Source organism: Anopheles cruzii, chromosome 2 (assembly GCF_943734635.1).
Source record: "Anopheles cruzii chromosome 2, idAnoCruzAS_RS32_06, whole genome shotgun sequence".
Taxonomy (NCBI): Eukaryota; Metazoa; Arthropoda; class Insecta; order Diptera; family Culicidae; genus Anopheles; species Anopheles cruzii.
The window spans coordinates 44,243,308-44,261,367 of NC_069144.1; the positions used below are offsets into that span (position 1 = coordinate 44,243,308).

General features: G+C 49.5%; 1 protein-coding gene across 1 annotated transcript in view; it reads right to left on the minus strand.

Moving 5' to 3' along the window:
• Positions 1-9,138: 9,138 nt before the first annotated feature.
• Positions 9,139-18,060, minus strand: part of LOC128279131 (ecdysone-induced protein 74EF-like) — a 40,137-nt gene continuing 31,215 nt past the window's right edge. Inside the window, exon 4 of the mRNA XM_053017852.1 lies at positions 9,139-10,001. Coding sequence (XP_052873812.1) covers positions 9,139-10,001 — 863 coding nt within the window. The remainder of the gene's footprint in view (positions 10,002-18,060) is intronic.

Genomic DNA, 18,060 nt, shown 5'->3' on the forward strand with positions numbered 1-18,060 from the left:
GATCGATCTTGTTTGCGTGTTTCCGTTTTTGCTGTACGCAGTTTTCTGCGACCGATTGTCCTCAGATTGGTGAAAACGATTCGCGATAGTTGAAGCTACTAACCCCGGAAAAGTTTCAGCAACACCGTAATTTTCTCTGCTTTTTAGCACCAAAGTTTTTCCAACAAACTGCGGTGGAAGAATTTTGACAGCTCCGAAATTGCAGTTTTTTTCCAGGTTTTGTTGTCGTTGTAATCGCCGTGTGCGAGAGTGAGAACGCGCACCACCGGAACTGACAGCTCCTGCTGGTGTTGTACTCAGCCACACTACACCGCAGTACGCAACCAGAAGGCCGTTTGAAAATAATGCACGGAAACCGTTACCGCGGAACACTTGCAGTGCGAACGGTTTGTGATACATACGGCGGCACAGAAAGTGCTAAAGGTTGATTTTATTTAGTTATCTTTTATTTATACACCGCTTGTTGCATGTTTCGGTTGCTTTGGGTTTTTTCGACCTGATAAGTTTAAAGTAGTGTGTTACTTTTGCTGAATTTAGATGGCTCCCCATGCACGCAATACAAGGATGGTAGAATGCTAATGCTCTTATGAACGTCCCGCCGCTTGATTCGTGAAATAATTTCTTTACTGCTTTCTCTTGTGCTAGTTTGCTTTTTATATTGCGTTTTGATTTAATTTTTGCTTAAACTGTGCCTTGCACTCTTTCCCATTCGGTACGTTCTGTGAACGGATGTGGCGTAAGTAGGGCGTCTTCTAAGTTCATAGATTTTTACTAAATCGAACTCGATTCGGCTAGTGTTGTCTACCGAAATAAACGTTTTGCTAAGTGATGAAAACAATCATTGCCTATGACTCAGTTGCACTAGACCAGTAAAACTAGGATTTTCTATATCTTCATTCTCTCATTCTGAGGCCATCTGTGTCCAGCAAAAAATCAGCTCCAAGTTCACAGTATCCTTCTAAGATGCCCTTCCGGAAGATGCTAATCATCGAGTATAAAAAATCCGTTCACGTTTCAATTTTTCCAGTTCCTATGCCTCGATTTCCTTACATTTCCCGCGAGTTGCTCACGCAATGTGTGCTTTCAGTTCAGTTTACGAGTAGTGCACACCCACGAAAAGAGAACAAAGTTAGGGTGGTCCAAAATACCAGTGTAACGAAACAGATCACAATCCATTGTGCGTCTCCGTGAGGTCGTTGTGAAATTCTGATACCCTTTCAAGACCAGCCAATTTGCCTATCTATCGCGTGGGACACTGGCAACCGGAACCGATAGCTCGATTCCTTCGAATCACATGCTCACGACAAACTGATATCTTGCGGCCGGTATTCTGTCTTCCGGTTCCGTCTCAGTCGGTGTTCGGTTTCGCTTCGCATCATATGCCACAAAGCCCCTCTTTTCGTGCTTCCCCGGCTTTCCTGCTGCTTTAAGCCAGTCCTTTTAAGTAAGTGGTTTACTGGTATGTTTTGATTAAGTTAGTTAAAGATAGTTAGATCATGAGATGTGCCATTTTTCTTCCGACCAACGTTCGTAACGTTTTCGTTTACAGTTACTTGAATGTTTTGAGTTCAAGTGAATGTTTACTTTCTCATCACATTGTGCCACGAATCGCCTGCAGCATGAGCTGCTCTTTACTGCTTTTTATGCATTTTGTTTGGTTAATGAGGGTTTTTGTGTTGCTTCGAATGCTCCTGCCCTGTAATCCGGCTTATATCGATAAGTCTTTTTCGTTCGTCCAAGAGTATGCTTTTGCTTAAATAAGTTTCTTATGGATTGTTCCAATCATGCTGCGTTTCGGTGTTGATGATAGCAATGCTCTACTTGTAGAATGATATTTCCATTCTCTTGTGATCGTGCAGCTTTTCTAAATTTTGCACCATTCCGCAAAATAGTGTAACTATTTCGCTGTACTCTATTCAAAAAGATGATCCATTTATCGCGCGCCAAAGAGGCCTCTTCCGCTTTTCGCAGCTCTACGGGCAGTGTTGTCCACGTACGAGAGTTTACTTCTGTTCATTACACACACACATACATTTCACAATGGCGCTATTGCAATTAGGTTAAATTTTAACTACACTTACATATTCGATACGGTTAGAGGGAAAGAAAAATTGCTAGTTTTGCTTGTTTTCCTATAATATCCTTTCCAAAACGTATCTGTCCCATGTGCAGTACGCCGAGAGGCTGTCTCTCATTCAGAGTCTCCATTTAGAGTGCGCAAACGGTTCCTATGGCGCCGAGTAAATCAAGATCGCAGGCAATGAGTTATTTGCGTAATGTATAAAGGTCGCAATATGCATATCTAGAGGGAAATATTGATGTAGAATAGCAAAAACGATGCTCAACGCGTGGTTTTGTTCTAATGATTTCACACCCCCGGGGCGGGGGATGCCACTTACTAGAACCTTAGCCAAATTGTATCTATATTCAAAATGGATTCTTTATCTGGTACTATACATCTACAATGTGACCCCTCGAGCGCATTCGATGCGTCTCGAGCTACGGGCTGAGGTTATTGGGGTTTTTCCATAAATTTGTTTTCAATAAACTTTGGTTCAAACATTTCATACTGAGGTATTTCATTGTGAAAGATGTACATTGGTTGTTTGGTTTGTTGGTTGGTTGTGTGATATTTATTCGCCAGTGTCCTATTTACACGACCACGGTCAGTTCGATCCCCGGTGGCGATCCTCCTACAGTGCTTACTTTCAGGTCAAACTAAAAGAAAGCCTCGGAGCCCCCCGTGAGGACTCCTGTATATATCATGTAGACTACTTCTTAGTAAGGAACGAATGGTGGGAAGATGAAAATGGACGACACTGCTGTCGTATGGGTTTTATCCCCCTGCCGCCCAGATGCTGGGTGCCGCGTCCTGCGGTCTGCCTTATCTGCTTACTTGAAACCAACAACGAGCGGGACGATGGCCGGCACCGGAGTCCTTTCCATCACGCCCCGGAAAATGATTCGAAATAAACGCTTAGTTTTGCTATGAAAAGAATGTTTCCTACATTTTCTACGCACACACACATCGTTCCGTAGGTTTCTGGCTCATTAGCGAGCAGTTTTCCATTCATCGACATCACCATGCACGATCAGTTCTCTGGTGGCCTTTATCGATCAATCAACGTGTCAGTCAGTCAGTCAGTTTCGGCAGTCACACAATTTCGCTAGACACGTCATGAAACCTGAAATTCAATTTACGTACTTCCTCCGCTTGCAGCTTGCTGCGATCGTCAACATGCATCGTTCCACGAGCGCCATTGCTTTCTAAGTTCATGGTTTTCTATTTGCTAAAAGTTGGAAAAAGTGGCTCATTAAGTTACGGTGTAGCTACGAGGTTTTGCTTTAGAAGAATTTAATAAGTCTTTCTTTGCTTTATTTGCTTTAAACATTAGCTTCATCTAACCGCACCGCTCCCGGCTGGCTGGACAGTGGCTGGTATAATAATATTTATGCTTAAAAAGCAACAACCATAATCAACATCTGAGAAGTGATCCAGTGTACAAGTGGTTCTCCGTTGCGGCGGTTGCCAACTTTCCTTGGGTTTGCTCGACTCGACTCGCGCTGAGGTATTTGCACGTTTTGTATCTTGCAGTTGCAGTTTTGTTTGGTGCCGGGTGGCGTTTGTAATTCGCGGCCTGTGAACCGCTTCCCCGTGTGTACTATGCGTTACGTTACATTTGTTACGTTTGTTTGTTTGCTTTGTTTGTATGAGGTGTTTGTGGTTGATTATTAGTTATCCGTTTGAACCGTTCCGTTTGTTGTGTTGCAGTTCAGTGCGGTGAAAATTTTACTAAATATTACGGCTAGGATTAAACGGGGTTTAATAAAATTCAACTAATCGTCTTCTTCGCGGCGACCGCGTGTTTCCCAGCAGTTTACGATGTTGGTAAATAAGAGATTCTGTTTGCTACATTCGACTAACAAAGAATTGTACCTAATAATTAGAGCACAGAGTTTGTGGCCAGTGTTGGCGCACGGATAAAGCGGGTTTTAGGTTTGTAACAGTAATTTGACCTATCCATTAATCTACGCCCGCCTCACACAGCCAGCAGTGGCGTGTCTTTTCTATTGGCTGATTTCCATACCCAATACCAATCGAAAGGATTTCGAACTCAGTGTGTGGGCCTCCTTGTGTGATGCAAAATTGGACTAAAATTAACTATACTTTTATGGTGGCAGCGATAACTGCTGTAGCTAGACCACCGATCACCCGCCCCCAAGAGCAAGATCCGATGGTGCGTCTTATGTACAAACCTAATCTAAGTTGGGTTTTCACTCATGCTTTTATTATGATTGAATCGTTACGGCGTCTAAGAGGTCCTAAGTGGTTACACTTTTACTATTTGATATTTTCCATACACAGATTCACCGGTTGCAACACATTCTGCGGTTTGCACATCGGGACCACACCAAGAAGGGATAAACATCGCACAGTGAGCCTTAACCACTAAGAGGTCATACAGATTATTGATAGAAACGCGCTAGCAAAAAGTTCACTTCCTGTCGCCCAATGTGGTGCAATGTGAAACTGTGCCGTTCGGGTTCTGTGTGTGCCGAATGTCCTTAAAGGATGGATGGTGCCACGAACGGCCCTTTGGAGAATCTCCCCGTGCCCGTCTCGGAAACCTTTGGTTGGTTCGTTTTCTAACATGTTTTAATTTGATTTCGTTTACTTTCGGTCTACTGGCCACTCTTTGCTTTCCCGGCGCCCGCCGGGCTTGTGCCTCCTTTTCCCTAGTATCACATCCTGGTTAGCCAATCGGTTGCGAAATGCGAAGAATTTCGTAACGTTTGCTTGTGTTGCTTCTGTTTTTGCGTCGGATAATTTTGACAATCTCTCTCATTTCGATTCCCACAGCCAATTGATTTGGTTTTCCTCGATTCCGGTCTATATTTAGTCGGGCGCCGTCGCCATCGCCATGGCCGCGCTTATGTTTTGCATAGCTCCTGTTTTAGGATCCTTTCACCGGCACACGGGGGCCACAAAATTGGCCGCTCCGTGCAAGCTTACATATAGTGTTTCGGTTTTCACAAATTTTTCACGTCAGACTTTTCATTCCATTTTCGCACAACTTGCGGGCACCTTGCCACCAGCTGTGTCCACTGTGGGCCCTGTGTCTGCCGGTGTTACCCTGTAGTGGCGGGCCAGTTCCCTCCGTAATGCACCACTCTTCGCGTTGGATGTACCGGCTTCCGGCAAGCGTACGCATTTACAGTGGGTAGTGGTGCTATTTTACTTCAATTTACTAGTTTCAGTCTTTTCCGTGTTGGGTTCACTCAACGTTGCGTTGCGTTGCGCGATCCGTGACCGGCGCTTTTAATGTTTTGCGGGTAGTCGACCCGTTGACCTTTGTTTCGGCAGGGTTTATGCTTAAGCTCAAGCTTATGCACTAGTGAAGTTTGCTGGAGTGGGGAATAATTTTGCTACCCGTCTGCCATATTTTACAACGAATTCGTAGTAGCCACTGGATGCTGTAACATTCCGTCCGTAGATCGTCGATCGTCGTAGTGTGTGAGAAAATGATAAAAAAACGATGCATGCACAGAATAAACGCTGAAACGAAACAGGAAATCATACTTACGAACTGACAGTCTAATAAAAGGATATGAAAAATCATAGTAATAAACCAAAACAAACCCAAGGTAGCTGAAAACAAAATCACAATAAGAGTGAAAACAAATGATAAAAATAAAAACATAATTTATATAGCGTTTTATTTTTCACATTTCCGACGAAACGCACTTTCTTAATAAAAAAAGGTTTAATTTTACACCACGCTTGCTGTGTTATTTAGTACGAAATAAACACAGGTCTAAAACGATCACTAGCGCTCCACTTACGTACCTTTCTACATATCATTATCTCTCTCTCTCTCTCACTCCCTCTTCCTCTTTCTCTCTTTCTATCGCCGTTTTTCCACTGTAGAGTCCTGTTCTTTTCTGTTCGTCCACCATTGCTCTATGTCACACTCCACTTTCTACAACGTATTTATAATTGTCTGCCTCGTCTGTGCCAGCTCCAGAAGTTAATCATTCTCAAGTATAAAACTTTGCAACATTTTAAAATATGTAGTGTCTCAGCACTCAACAAATAGGCGCCTGCCAGTGCGATTGATCCTGGGATGGTATGGGCTGTTCCATTTGTCACGTTTTGTTGGCCGTTTCATTATTGCGCTGTTTGGCCCTTTCGCGTTGCTTTCGTACTATCGTTTTCGGTGTTGTGGTTTCTGTTTGTTTGTTTGTGTGGTTTGTCATTATCATAGATTGATTTGCTATACTTTTAACGTGTTTTATCATACGAATCTTAACGAAGTTTGTGGTTTACCGGAAAGGCTTGCTGTTGGTAGAAACAAAATTACTATAGTTTTAACTGATATTTCGCTACGTTAGGTCTATTTTGCTTATATGCTTGCTCTGCCGTTCGTGGATCTATTGCCTAGCGAGAGCACCGCGCCGATGCCTCGAAACTGCAGCGTGGGATTTGGTCTTATGGAGCGCCTTAACTTGCGCTACTTCTTAAACGTGCCCGTTGTGTTGGATGAAACCGGAAAATGTTTGCGGAGAAAAGATACCGGGAAGACAGAAATTAAAATCCAAAAAGCATAGAAAGCCAATGCGGGAACCACCAAAGTGGTGTCAAAAATTTTGCACAACCAACTTACAGACACACTCCAGAGAGGACACTCGAGGGGACAAAGAAAGCAGACGAATAAATTAATGAGATCAAGATTCTAACACACACACAAAATTGTCAATAAAAGTGTCGATCGGATCGAGTCTTAACGGAAACAAACACAACAAAATAAAAAAGAAACTATAAAACGAAAGATCCTTCTGACCGGTTCTTCTCGTTTGGCCTGCTTTCCTCGGTTACTCTCTCTCTCTCTCTTTCTCTCTGTGTTTTATGTTTCCTATTTTTTTTTCCAGGACTGTGTCTGTTTGTTGGCAGAAGGAAGATTATTTTAACGTTTGATGGGCTTGTGGCATACAGCCGTTTTCCGTTTGGGAAATGATAAATTGGGTAAAAAACTTTTGCATGTTGTAGTGGGAAAACAAAAATGGAAAAAACAGAGCGAGCAGGGACAATCAAGATGGTGGTGGGCTGAAAGCAGGGAAAACAAAAACAGGGAGTTTCCCCGTGGGAAGGCAGTGAAAAGTTCTGGACTTGAACGTTGCATTCGCTGCTGTCTCTCTGTGTGCTATCCGTCTGGTGGTTGTTTCGATTCTCCTTTAATGTCTCTTTGCGTCCCGTTTTCTAAACAATAGAGGGCACAAACGAACGAGCAGTCCGACCGACCGAACTGAGAACTGATTGCTATGTACAGAGAGATGCTGTTTGTAAACTTGTTGGTAAAATCAATTGCCATAAAAAAGGAAAGAACGAAAACAAAACACTACGATCACACTGCTTGCGGTACGTACGAACGCACGATCCACGATTGCGAAGATCCACGAAACATAAAACGACACGCTTACGGCCTAGGTAACACTACCGGGGAGACGATGTTCGATAGGAGAGTTGGGTGGCAAACGAAAGAATAAAAAATAAAACATTAAAACAAAAACGGTAGGAAGCGAGTGTTTTGCCGCCAGCATTAAAATACACAACATTACTTGGCTAGTGCGTACAATATGGGGGGGCGGGTGCCTTACGAACGAAATTGATACAGTTTTTACACAGTTAGCCCTTTTCGATCCTCGGTTTCGACGACGTCCACCGTCCTCGGACTCTCTGGGAAACAGAAGAGCCGAAACGAAGTGCGCGGAACCGGAAGAACTTAAAACACTACGCGTTTACTAAGGTTCATAAAAAGAAAATGTACATCTGTTCGCTCCCGGCTTCGGGTGGCCAAGGGCCAGGACTCGCTGGTCTGGCCACCGGAGAGTTGGTGGTTTTTTACAATTAAACTAGTATTTAAAACAAACACGTATATGTATATAAATCTTCGCGCGCGGCCACGGTTCTCGCATTGCCGTCTCGCTCCGGACCGCGCCGAGGCTTAAAACAACTATCTTACAGTGTCTAATTACAGTTGAGAAACATTCTGGAGTCTTAAAACGAGAAACGCGCACGCACACACACAGTAAAAACACAGTAAAATACGATCGCTCGCGCGCCACACACACGCAAAGTATGGAGAACAGGAAAATGATCTTCATCAAACATGGGGAAAATACTTCTTGGCGGCCGGGTGTGTGTGTGTGCGGTGTGCTTAGCAAGTTGTTCATTAGATTGGCGTTTTGCGTGTAATATACCTATTGTTTGTTGGGCTTTTTTTCCGTTCAACAAGTTTTGATTTGTCCTCTGGCTGGCTGGCCACCCTCGCTTCTGTTCGCTACCCTGGAACCTGGCTCTATGTAGTTTACTTTTTGTACTTTAACATTCCGCTTGCACCGCACTCGATTGGTGTCCTGTCCGCGTGTTCTAGGAGCAAAATAACACACACAAATCTGATCCCTGTTCGATGGCCGTTTACCTGTTACCTGAAGCTGCAGCATTGTACTAAGCCCACACCGTAACGGATACGTAACGCCGTAACGGTTCAGCTTCTTCAGTTCTTCCGGTGCATCTTATGCGAAATAAATTAGGCTCGCGTTAGAAATCGCGGCCAATAAAACAGGCAACCTGGCTGCCACAGCGAAGGGCTATGAAGCGAACAAACTTAAAAAACGGCGATCGCGCGATCGGCGCTCGCTTTCATCGGGGTGGCCACAAACATGTGATCAAAGTGCATGTAAACCGAGTGTTTAACGGAAGAAGAAAGAGGAAGGAATAAAACTAATATAATTAATAAAACTCTATATCGTCACGCTATACATTAACAAACAAAAAAAAAATAAAGAAAATGGTGGAAAAACTAAACTTGAACATCATGTGAAGCGGCCCGCGTACGGAATAAATATCAAAGTGGTACAACGATCCGACAGCCGGTGGCCTGGGCAGATGGGAGCAGCCCTTGGGTATGTCACAGCAGCAGCATCCTATTGTGAGCCACTAGTGGTAGTAGTAGGACGAAGAAGTGGTAGTAGTAGTAGTAGTAGTAGTGGTAGTAGTAGTAGTGGTAGCAGAATTGGAAGGAAACCGGACTAGCGTTGCAAGGGTTTGGGGCCGGCCCCTGCCGGGCGCCGGGCCATTCAAGCGCCGGTACAGTCGATCTCCACGATGTCCTTCGGCACGTCGACGAACTGGTAGACGAGCCGCTGGCCGTCCACCTTCGCCAGGATGCCGCGCTGGTAGTAGTAGCGCAGGGCGCGCCCCATCGTCTCGTAGTTCATGTCCGGTTTGTTCTTGTGCATGCCCCACAGCTTCGAGACCGCCTTCGAGTCGACCAGCTTGAAGACGCCCTTGTCCCGGTTCGTCCACTTGATGAACCGCGGGCAGTACTCGCGGTCCTGCAGCAGCTTCAGCAGGAACTCCCACAGGTACGTGGTGGAGCCCTCGCGCGACTTCCGCTTGACGCCCATCTCCAGTTTCGGCTTTTTCGACTTCTTCAGCTTGCGCGGCGGAAAGCCCAGCTCCAGCATGTACGACAGGTCGTCGGTGCAGCTGGAGGACACACTGTGCGGTCCGTGCTGCGGGTGGTGTGGTCCGCCCCCGCCACCACCGCCTCCCAGGCCACCCACGAGCCCGTTCGCCATCAGGGCGGCTCCGGCAGCAGCGGCAGCTGCGGCTGCCCCATGATGGGCCAGATGCTGCTGGGCGAGGTGTTGTCCAGGTCCGGAGCCCGGATGATGGAGGCCAACGCCACCACCACCACCTCCGCCACCGCCGCCGCCACCGTGATGGCCACCGAGGTGCGTGTGCTGGCTGCCGACGGATCCGGAAGCGGACCCACCGATCGACCCACGACCACCGATGCCTCCGTTCGCGGTTCCACCGGCGCCACCGGACACGAAGTGGTTGGCGGCTGCCGCGGCCGCCGCTGCGGCCGCAGCCGCCGACGGCGAGTATCCGTTGGCCGAGTTCATCGAGTGCAGGTAGTGGTAGTTGTCGGACACTGCAACCGGAAGAAGAACCAGACAAAGAACCTCATTAGTGGAGCTCACGAGAAAGAGGGAAAGTGATAAGAGAAGACGAGTGAGAAGGCAGTGACATTGAACTTGGCAGTGACAGCATGACGACAGCCGGCCGCACTTCGGTTGCAGCGGTCTTATCAGCGGTGTTTCTACTTCCCGGTTCCACACCACACGCTCTCCGAGGCTTAGCGACCGAACCGTCTAATCGGCCGACGACATCCGAGAGGGACTATCTGAGAGGTCCACGCTCTCTCTCCCTCGTGGGACGTTGTTTGTAAAATAGTTGCCCGAAAGATAGTGGACCCCGGGGTGAGTACTACTGCGAAAAACCCACCCACTAGGGAAGAGGCTTCCTGCATTCTTCCTGCCGCCGGATGGCCACTCCAATCAATTAAGTGTAGCACCTGCACCTGGGCTGAGGCCCACGGTGTCACTTCACGGCTCAGCTTAGTTGGAGGGAAATTTTTGACAGTCTCGGACCCTGAACCACCTGGCCAATCAAAGCCCGGGAACACCCCGGTAAGTGGGCGTAAGTTCCAAGATCCCGAACAGGCACGAAGCCCACTCGAGACGCGCTTTGGAACGAAACGACGATTCCAAGGGTTGTTTTGAAGTGTTGTTTGCAAACTTGCAACCCCCTCGAAGACCGGACACGTAGAAGGGGGCTGGCAACGGCCACGGCGATTCCCAGCCAACATTACGATCACCTCCGGTCGCCGCCAACATCTGCGGCGGGAGCGAAAAACGGGGCGGAAGGATAATTACAACGCAGCATCGTCTCCACCGAACACGATCCAGCGTTGGTCTGTGTGTTGATGCTTCGGCACGGAGCGTCTTAGGTTTCCGAACCCGCCCGCGTCCGGGTAGTTGATTGTTTTCTTGGCTCTTGGCTTGGTTCCCTTAAGCCGCTTTGGTTCCAGCAGCAGCAGCAGCAGCAACAGCAAATGCAGCAGACGCAAGCGCACCGAGACAGTAATGGGGCCAAAGCCACCACCGACTGCGACTGCGACGAAGAACCGCGCGGTGTGGAGGTGACCTTCAAATCGGCCGGCCGAAGCAGGAAGATGCACCGTCCGTCCGAACGATGCACCGACGCTAAACACACACCTGAGCAGTTCTTGCCTCTCGGGAGCATAAGAATAGAGAGAGAGAGAGAGAGAGGGAGCGGGGAGTGGTCGGTTCTTGGTTACATTCTTTGTGGTCGCTTCCGCTGGTGGCAACAACCACATCATCGTGGCGCGGCGTGGCTGCGATCGGAGGGCGATATTACGGCCCCGGAACGCTAGCTATCTCGTTATCTCCTTTCCGTCGTGTCTGTGAGGCTGACTCGAAGGCTCGCGAAAGAGGATTGGAGAAGCAGGTGACCCTCTTAGGGTCCCGGTAAGTTGCTTGCCGATGCTTTATTCTAAAACATTGTTTCATAAAGGATTGAAGCAAACAGTTGCAGTCAAACTAAATGATTCGAAACAACAAAATCACAGCCAGAAACCACAGCCTTCGCGACCTTCAACACCTTGAGCGCCAATCCGAAGGTGTTGCCCTCCCTCCCCGTGGGGGGTATCGATTTCCATCTCCGATGCGCCCGGCACGGCACGGCACGGCACTGCAGCTGATTCATATATTTATTCGAAATCGGCTCCAAACTGGGGCGCCCGCACGGAAGTAAAGTACTCCGTGGTGGCTCCACGGTGGCCCCTCGCCATGCTCTCTGTCTGTGTGTGTGTGTGCGCGGCGCCATGTGCACTCCTGCATAGCCGCGAGCGGCGAGCGCGAAAACCGACCCTCAGGCGGCGGCAGAAGAACGAAGAAAAACTAAACACCGCCGCCAGCCAACCAGCCAGCCATCGCAAGTGTGTGACCTTCTGCCGTGCGATCACCCCGCGTGCCGTCCGAGCGCGTGTGTGTGTGTGTGTGTGCGCGTGCGATGTGCCAATAAACATAAAAATGCATCGCAACGAAGCGAGAGGCGAGACTTATGTTGCCGATCTAAGCGTTGGTGCAGCGGAAGTGCATCTCGCACACAAACGCAAGTTGGCTGAGTGACTCGTTGCATGAGTTCCTCGCTCGGCGTCTCAGTCGGACTGCAGGACACCATCCACCCACCGCGCGGGGACCGGGAGCAGCGGGGTGTCATCAACCTCCCATCGCTACCCATCCTCGCCGAAGGGGCCTCCATAGGAACGAGATTTCTTTTTCGCTCAGCCCAGCACTTTACTTTAAGGTTCTTCGGAAAAGGGGCGAGGAGCCCACGAGGCGCCCACGAGGGGGTCACGAGCCAGCAGCTGTTTTGTTTATGTACCGTGGGATGGTGGCGTTCTGGCCGTCGTGTTATAGTGCCACGCCGCGTTTGTTATGCAAAAGGTCCTCAAATAACACTCCGAAAAGTAGTTACAAAAATTCCGTCCCACGGAGAGAAGGTTGTTACAATGTCGCCGAGGACACGACCTTCGCCGTTATACACTTTAAATAGTTTTGCATAAATTTAACTAAATTTTATGACGCCAAAAATGCCTTTTTTCTGATGCGAAAGGTGCGAAATATCGAATTCTTGTTAGATCCCGTGACGTAACGCCCGGTAACGCTGGGTAACGCCACACACCGATCTTATTGGATTTTCTATTCTCTCACGTGCAGCCGCTCGGTGCAGGGCAAAAGGACGTCCGAAGAAGGAGGAGTCTGCATGGTAATCTGGTTGGACCCTCCGCGGCGAGTGAGAACCGGAAAAGGATCGTCTCGCCAGGCGAGGGTTCGAGAGAAACGGTACATGATCGGCGAGTCGTGCGTGTTCCGGAAACGATCGTTGACGTGACACGACGACCAGTAACCTTCGTCGTCCTTGAGCATTGAGGATTCACAGCGAACCGGTTCACTGTAACCGGTTCACCGGATTTTTGGGTAGTGTTTTAGGTTCCTTCCCGATCCCAGGAATGCCCGGAGTCTCTCTCTTTCCCGCTCTGCCATATCGTAGCGGTCTCAACAACGACGACGACGGGTTTCCTGAGCGGTTGGTTGCATAAATCTCGCTCTCGTTGTCCCGTTGCCCCGGTCGTGGTTGCAACGACCTCTCCGGCCCCACCGTCGCCTTGTTTTGCATTATTCACATTTAGTTCACTATTTTAAATTTGTTTCCTACGCCCGTTGTTGGTGTCCCGAACCACAACGCGTCCGTCCCGTCACCCGTTCGTTCGCCCCGTGCGCCGTTGTTGCTTCTTTCAAACACACCATTGCACGGCTAATTTATTGAAGTTCTTTCCTGCTCTCTTTCGCTGCCGTTGCCAGTGTCCTGCTCTGGCCGTGAGTAAGCGCCAAGTGTCGCGTCTCCGAGGCGAACCAGAAAATGGGCGAGTGTAACGCGCATGCCATCCCACCCCATTCTGGGTGGGTGGCTGGTGCGGGTGGTGATGGTCATCGACACATTGTCTTTGGCTGCACCCGGTGAAGGTCACTGGGCGGTGGCGCTGCAACCGATCGGCGGCCGCAGTTGCCGATGCCGGAAGGTGCTCTCGGTGCTGCTCGGCGGACGCGAATGACACACAATCCCCCCCGGGATGTGTCACCGGCGTTCGACAATTACGCTTTACGCGGAATGCTCCCTGGGAAGTTATTGACATTTTTGGACGTAACTCCTGGCGACCGCCCCACAACCTTGACCGGCCGGTGCGTTGACATTGAATTATCTAATCAAATTAGAGACCGGACCACTGTTTGGCTTCCCGCGGAGCAGTCCACATTCGAACCTGCTTTACGTGAAAGTTTTCAAACGTCATTCAAAGACGCGATTCTTCCGTTTCCGGCAAACACACATTTTCCGATCAACAAGGCCGGAGCTGGCCAACAAGTGGGGAATTGGGATACGCGCGAATTAAACCTAGACAGACGGCCCAGACACTTCCTGCGGCAGCGCCAAAAGCGGACTGTGCATTTGCATTCGACGCTGCGCCGATCGGGAACCCGTCCGAAGTCCGATTATTTTCCGTCACGTTCCGCCCATTACGCGACGGACGGGCCGGGCCGGGCCGGCCGAATCGATTTTGTTTGCGACTCGCTCGGTTTGCACTCGGAGCCATAAGGAAGCCCAAATCAGGTTTTGCGAGGTGCGCGGACAAGGTACAAGATCCCGCCCGCGTCCTGGAAGAAAACATGGCCGGCAAAGGCAGACTTCGGCAGGTTGCTGGTCGGGTGTCGGGTTGCTGGCGCACACAACCGGAAGTGCTTCATAATGGCACGGTGTCACATCCTACACGAAGGAAATGTCCAGCCGCCCGCCCGCCCGACCGACCTGACCCGTCGTTCTGGACATGCTCCGGGGACACGACACGACGCGCAAGAATGTTGAGTGGCCCCAGCCGCGGACGGACGGACGGAGAGCAATTAATTCCGCTGGCCGAGGTCCGAAATTTAAGTGCCAAACCCCAAAAAGACAGAAAGAGACAGCAACAACGAGCACAACACGCGCGCATAACGCCGTTAAAGTGATTCGAATTAGCGTCTCTCGCGGCTTTCATTAGCTTCTGCTTCCCCATTGGGCCCACCGATCTGCTGGCCAAATATTTTTGTCACCATCATTACACGACCACGACGACAACGATGATGATGATGATCATGGTGATGACGATGATGCTGGTGGTGGACGTTCTTGAACACGGCGGTATCAATTAGCGGCCCCGCGAGAAGTCGCGGCGTAACTCGTCGCTTCCGTGTTTGCGTTGGAGTTCTTCTAATGTGGAACACTTTGGAACATGACAGTGACTTTGTTGAAGGAATTTTAAGAAATGCTCTGCTGTCTGGAGGACACTTTCATAATCATAAATGCTCGAGTAAAGGTCCTCAAGTAGTGATATTAAATAGACAACGACTCAATGAAGATGATGTAACTGAGGTCTAGCAAAGCCGTTCTGTGGCTGCCAAATTAGTTGGCCACCCGCTTGCTTCCCGGTGTGTACCTCGTTTGAGTCACACAGCCTCTTTTTCCCCTTTTTGTAGTCCTGCATATGTTAGGTATTTCACGCTACCTCTTCGGCCCCTCATCTTGCTACTTGTCTCTGGAGAGTCGGAACCGGCTTTTTGGCCCTCTTGGTCTGTGTTTTTTTAAAACCTCCTTCATGCGCTTTTTTTGGGTGTCGATCTTGCGACGCAACTTAGTTTGATTGTTTAATTTGACTCAATTCGCGTGCAGCGCCTGCAACATAGGAAGAGAGGCACCAATCTTGATACTATATCACGAAGCCGGGCCGGGCGACGAGGTTAACGTTCTGCAATTTATGCGGAACCTGGAGAAAGACAAAACTGGCTTCGCGCGCTCTTAAAATGGGACCGCTGAGAGCTCGTCGTTCTCCGCGGTCTTGCGGGGGGTGGTGCTGCAGCTAATTAGCATCAACTATTTCGCGATGCAGACGGAATATGCAATGCGCAGAGCGCCACCCGTAGAGAGCGCCACACCGAAGATCCGCACACGAACGAGCGAAGAACGAGCAAACGTCCAAGAAAGCGGAAACTGCACCACATGCAGATCCGGTCGCCGTCCGGTCCGGGTCCGGTCCGGTGGTCGCGTCTTGTCTCTCGAGACCGGAAGAAAGTGTCGTCGATCGGCGTTCGGAAAGTCCTTGGTAGGACCCGCGATTTGTATGGGTTCCGGAGCGTGAAGCATAAATTAAGCGGGCCGGGGGTTCCGAGATTCGGGTCCACTCAGCAGTTGGGTAAGGGCCCCTGGAGGAAAGAAATCGAGAGTCGAGTCGCCGCCGTGCGCATATTAAATAACTCGAGGGTTCTAAGCTGCTCGATGCCTGATCGGAAATGCAAAACCTGCGGGCTCTGCCAAGGAATGTGTGAGACGCTTGAGTCATAGCGAGCCGCAGGGCCGAAGGCCAGCAGACAAGTGTGTGGCTGGCCACAAGTGTGCCTTGCGATCCTTGGTGGGCTTTCCCGGACTCCGCATTCCTTACCAGTGGGGGGGGCTTCACTCGTAGGGCTTCAGACCGGGTCCGGACGCCGGAAGTGAAGCGGAAATCCGCGGCGGGCGCGAGGGACACCCACGGCCGGCGTCTCGTGCGGCCCTCGGTGAAGCGGTTGCATCAGCGTGCGGTGCGATGCGAGAACCGGTTCTGCCGGCAATTCCGTAAGTGGGCCGCGCGCAACAAGCTTCGGATCTGGGCGGAGGTTCTCACGACGTCGCAATCCGTTTCCGGACGGTTTTTACACCAGCCCTTGCCGTGCCTGGCGTACGTTTGAAAGACGCCTTCCGGTCTCCTTCACGCCGGGAACCGTGGCCTTCGGGTGGTGAAGTTTCTTGTGCGCGAGTTTCGCTGCTCGGACCAGCATTCGTTGTTGTTGATGCGTTGTTTACCCATCCGCCCGCTAACGCCACGTAACGTCCGCGTTGTGGTTCTGCCGAACGAAGCCTCACACACGTCGTCGGCCGGGTTGTTGTCGGGTTGTCGCTACTTTCCGTTTACATAAGACCTTACGGTTCTGCGTTCGCGCGGCTCGGGGTTCTGTTTGCTGTTTGGAGGCAGGTGCCGCAGCTCAGTGGACAGTGGCACCGACAGCGACCTTCAGCATAGCCGGAACAGGGCGAATGTGGGCGCGTGCGAAGCGCGTGTTGTGCGAAGCGAAGCGGAAGTCTTGTGGGGCCCCTTTTTTTGGGGACCTGTTGAGATTGAGTCTCGGTCTGAGGAGGTCTCACCGGGTATCGATTTGATAAATGACGATTGTCAAAAAGCTGTCACTCCCTGGGGGTGGGTGGGTTTATAATCGCGTCGATAGGGGGTGTACGCTCTCCCGACAGAGTGTGTCCACAGAGATAGGAGCACATTATCACCGCTCGGGGGGGTCTATAAATAACAACGTTTGATAGTAGCGTAAAACTGCGACTGTGACTGCGACTCGAAGGTGCACTTGGGCAGGTTCCATCGATCGAACTGCAATGCTAAATTTTCATAGATTTACTTGAAAGAAAAGGACCAGAATTTCTGGACGATCATTTCAGGATCATTCCCTTAGGGCCACTCCAAGGGTTCCAATCGGTTTAAGTAGAGTTCCTTAAAGACTTCTAATCGATATTCCAATGAGAACTTTCGACAATCGACAACAAAACATGTGACTAGTTTAAAGAAAGTACGTCGTCCGTCGTTAGCTACTACTTTCTCCCAGCTTTTAGGTAGTTCCACGATTCCGTGTCAATAGAACTCCTCATTGCTTTAGGAGCGATCTACTCAGAGCCCCATTTTTCAATACTTTCATAAGAAGTGAACCGCTGTGCTGCCAAATCGTGACTCATGTAAAGGAACAAATACTAGTCCGAAAGAGCATTATCTGGTGATGCGACCGACATTTTTGGGATAGGTTTTGACTGAATTTGCGATATCTTTTATCCCATTCTGGTCGTTTTATGGCCAAAGCTGACTTCAAATACATTACTTGTGCTCGATAGCGTTGTCCATCAATCATTTCATAAGGTTTTAAAAACTCATAGTGCACTACACCTTTCATATCCCACCATATGCACAGCATTTTGGTTCAATAGGCTGTAGTACCCAGTCCTGTACTTAAACATTCTTAAGTCTACCACCAGACCAACTCAAGCGTTCTGTACGTCTCGCCGTCTGATATTTACGAAAAGTGCAACAGAACAATAGCAACAACACAGAGCCCCAGAAACAACCGCCGACGGTCGCCTGAAAACGCCTGAAAATTAAACGGAAGTATTGCTTGCTTATCTCAATCAGCCAGACAGCGGACGTTGTCGCTGCCAAACTGTCTCCCGGCCATTGGTGGTGGTGCCGTGTTTGCAGACTGAGGCATGGAGCGGAGCGTTGTTGAATGCAAATTTTGGGACCACCATTTGTGAAGACGAAAACCGGGGCCGTTTACATTAATTCGCCCCGAACACGAACGGATAACTGTCATCGCCGACGCTATTTATTGTTATGGTGGCCACAATTAGCCAAAACGGCCCAAATCGTCTGCCCTGTCATTTCGAAGCCAGTAGGTTGCCGAAGCAATAACACCGATTTGTTGCACTCCAAAACAGACACACACACA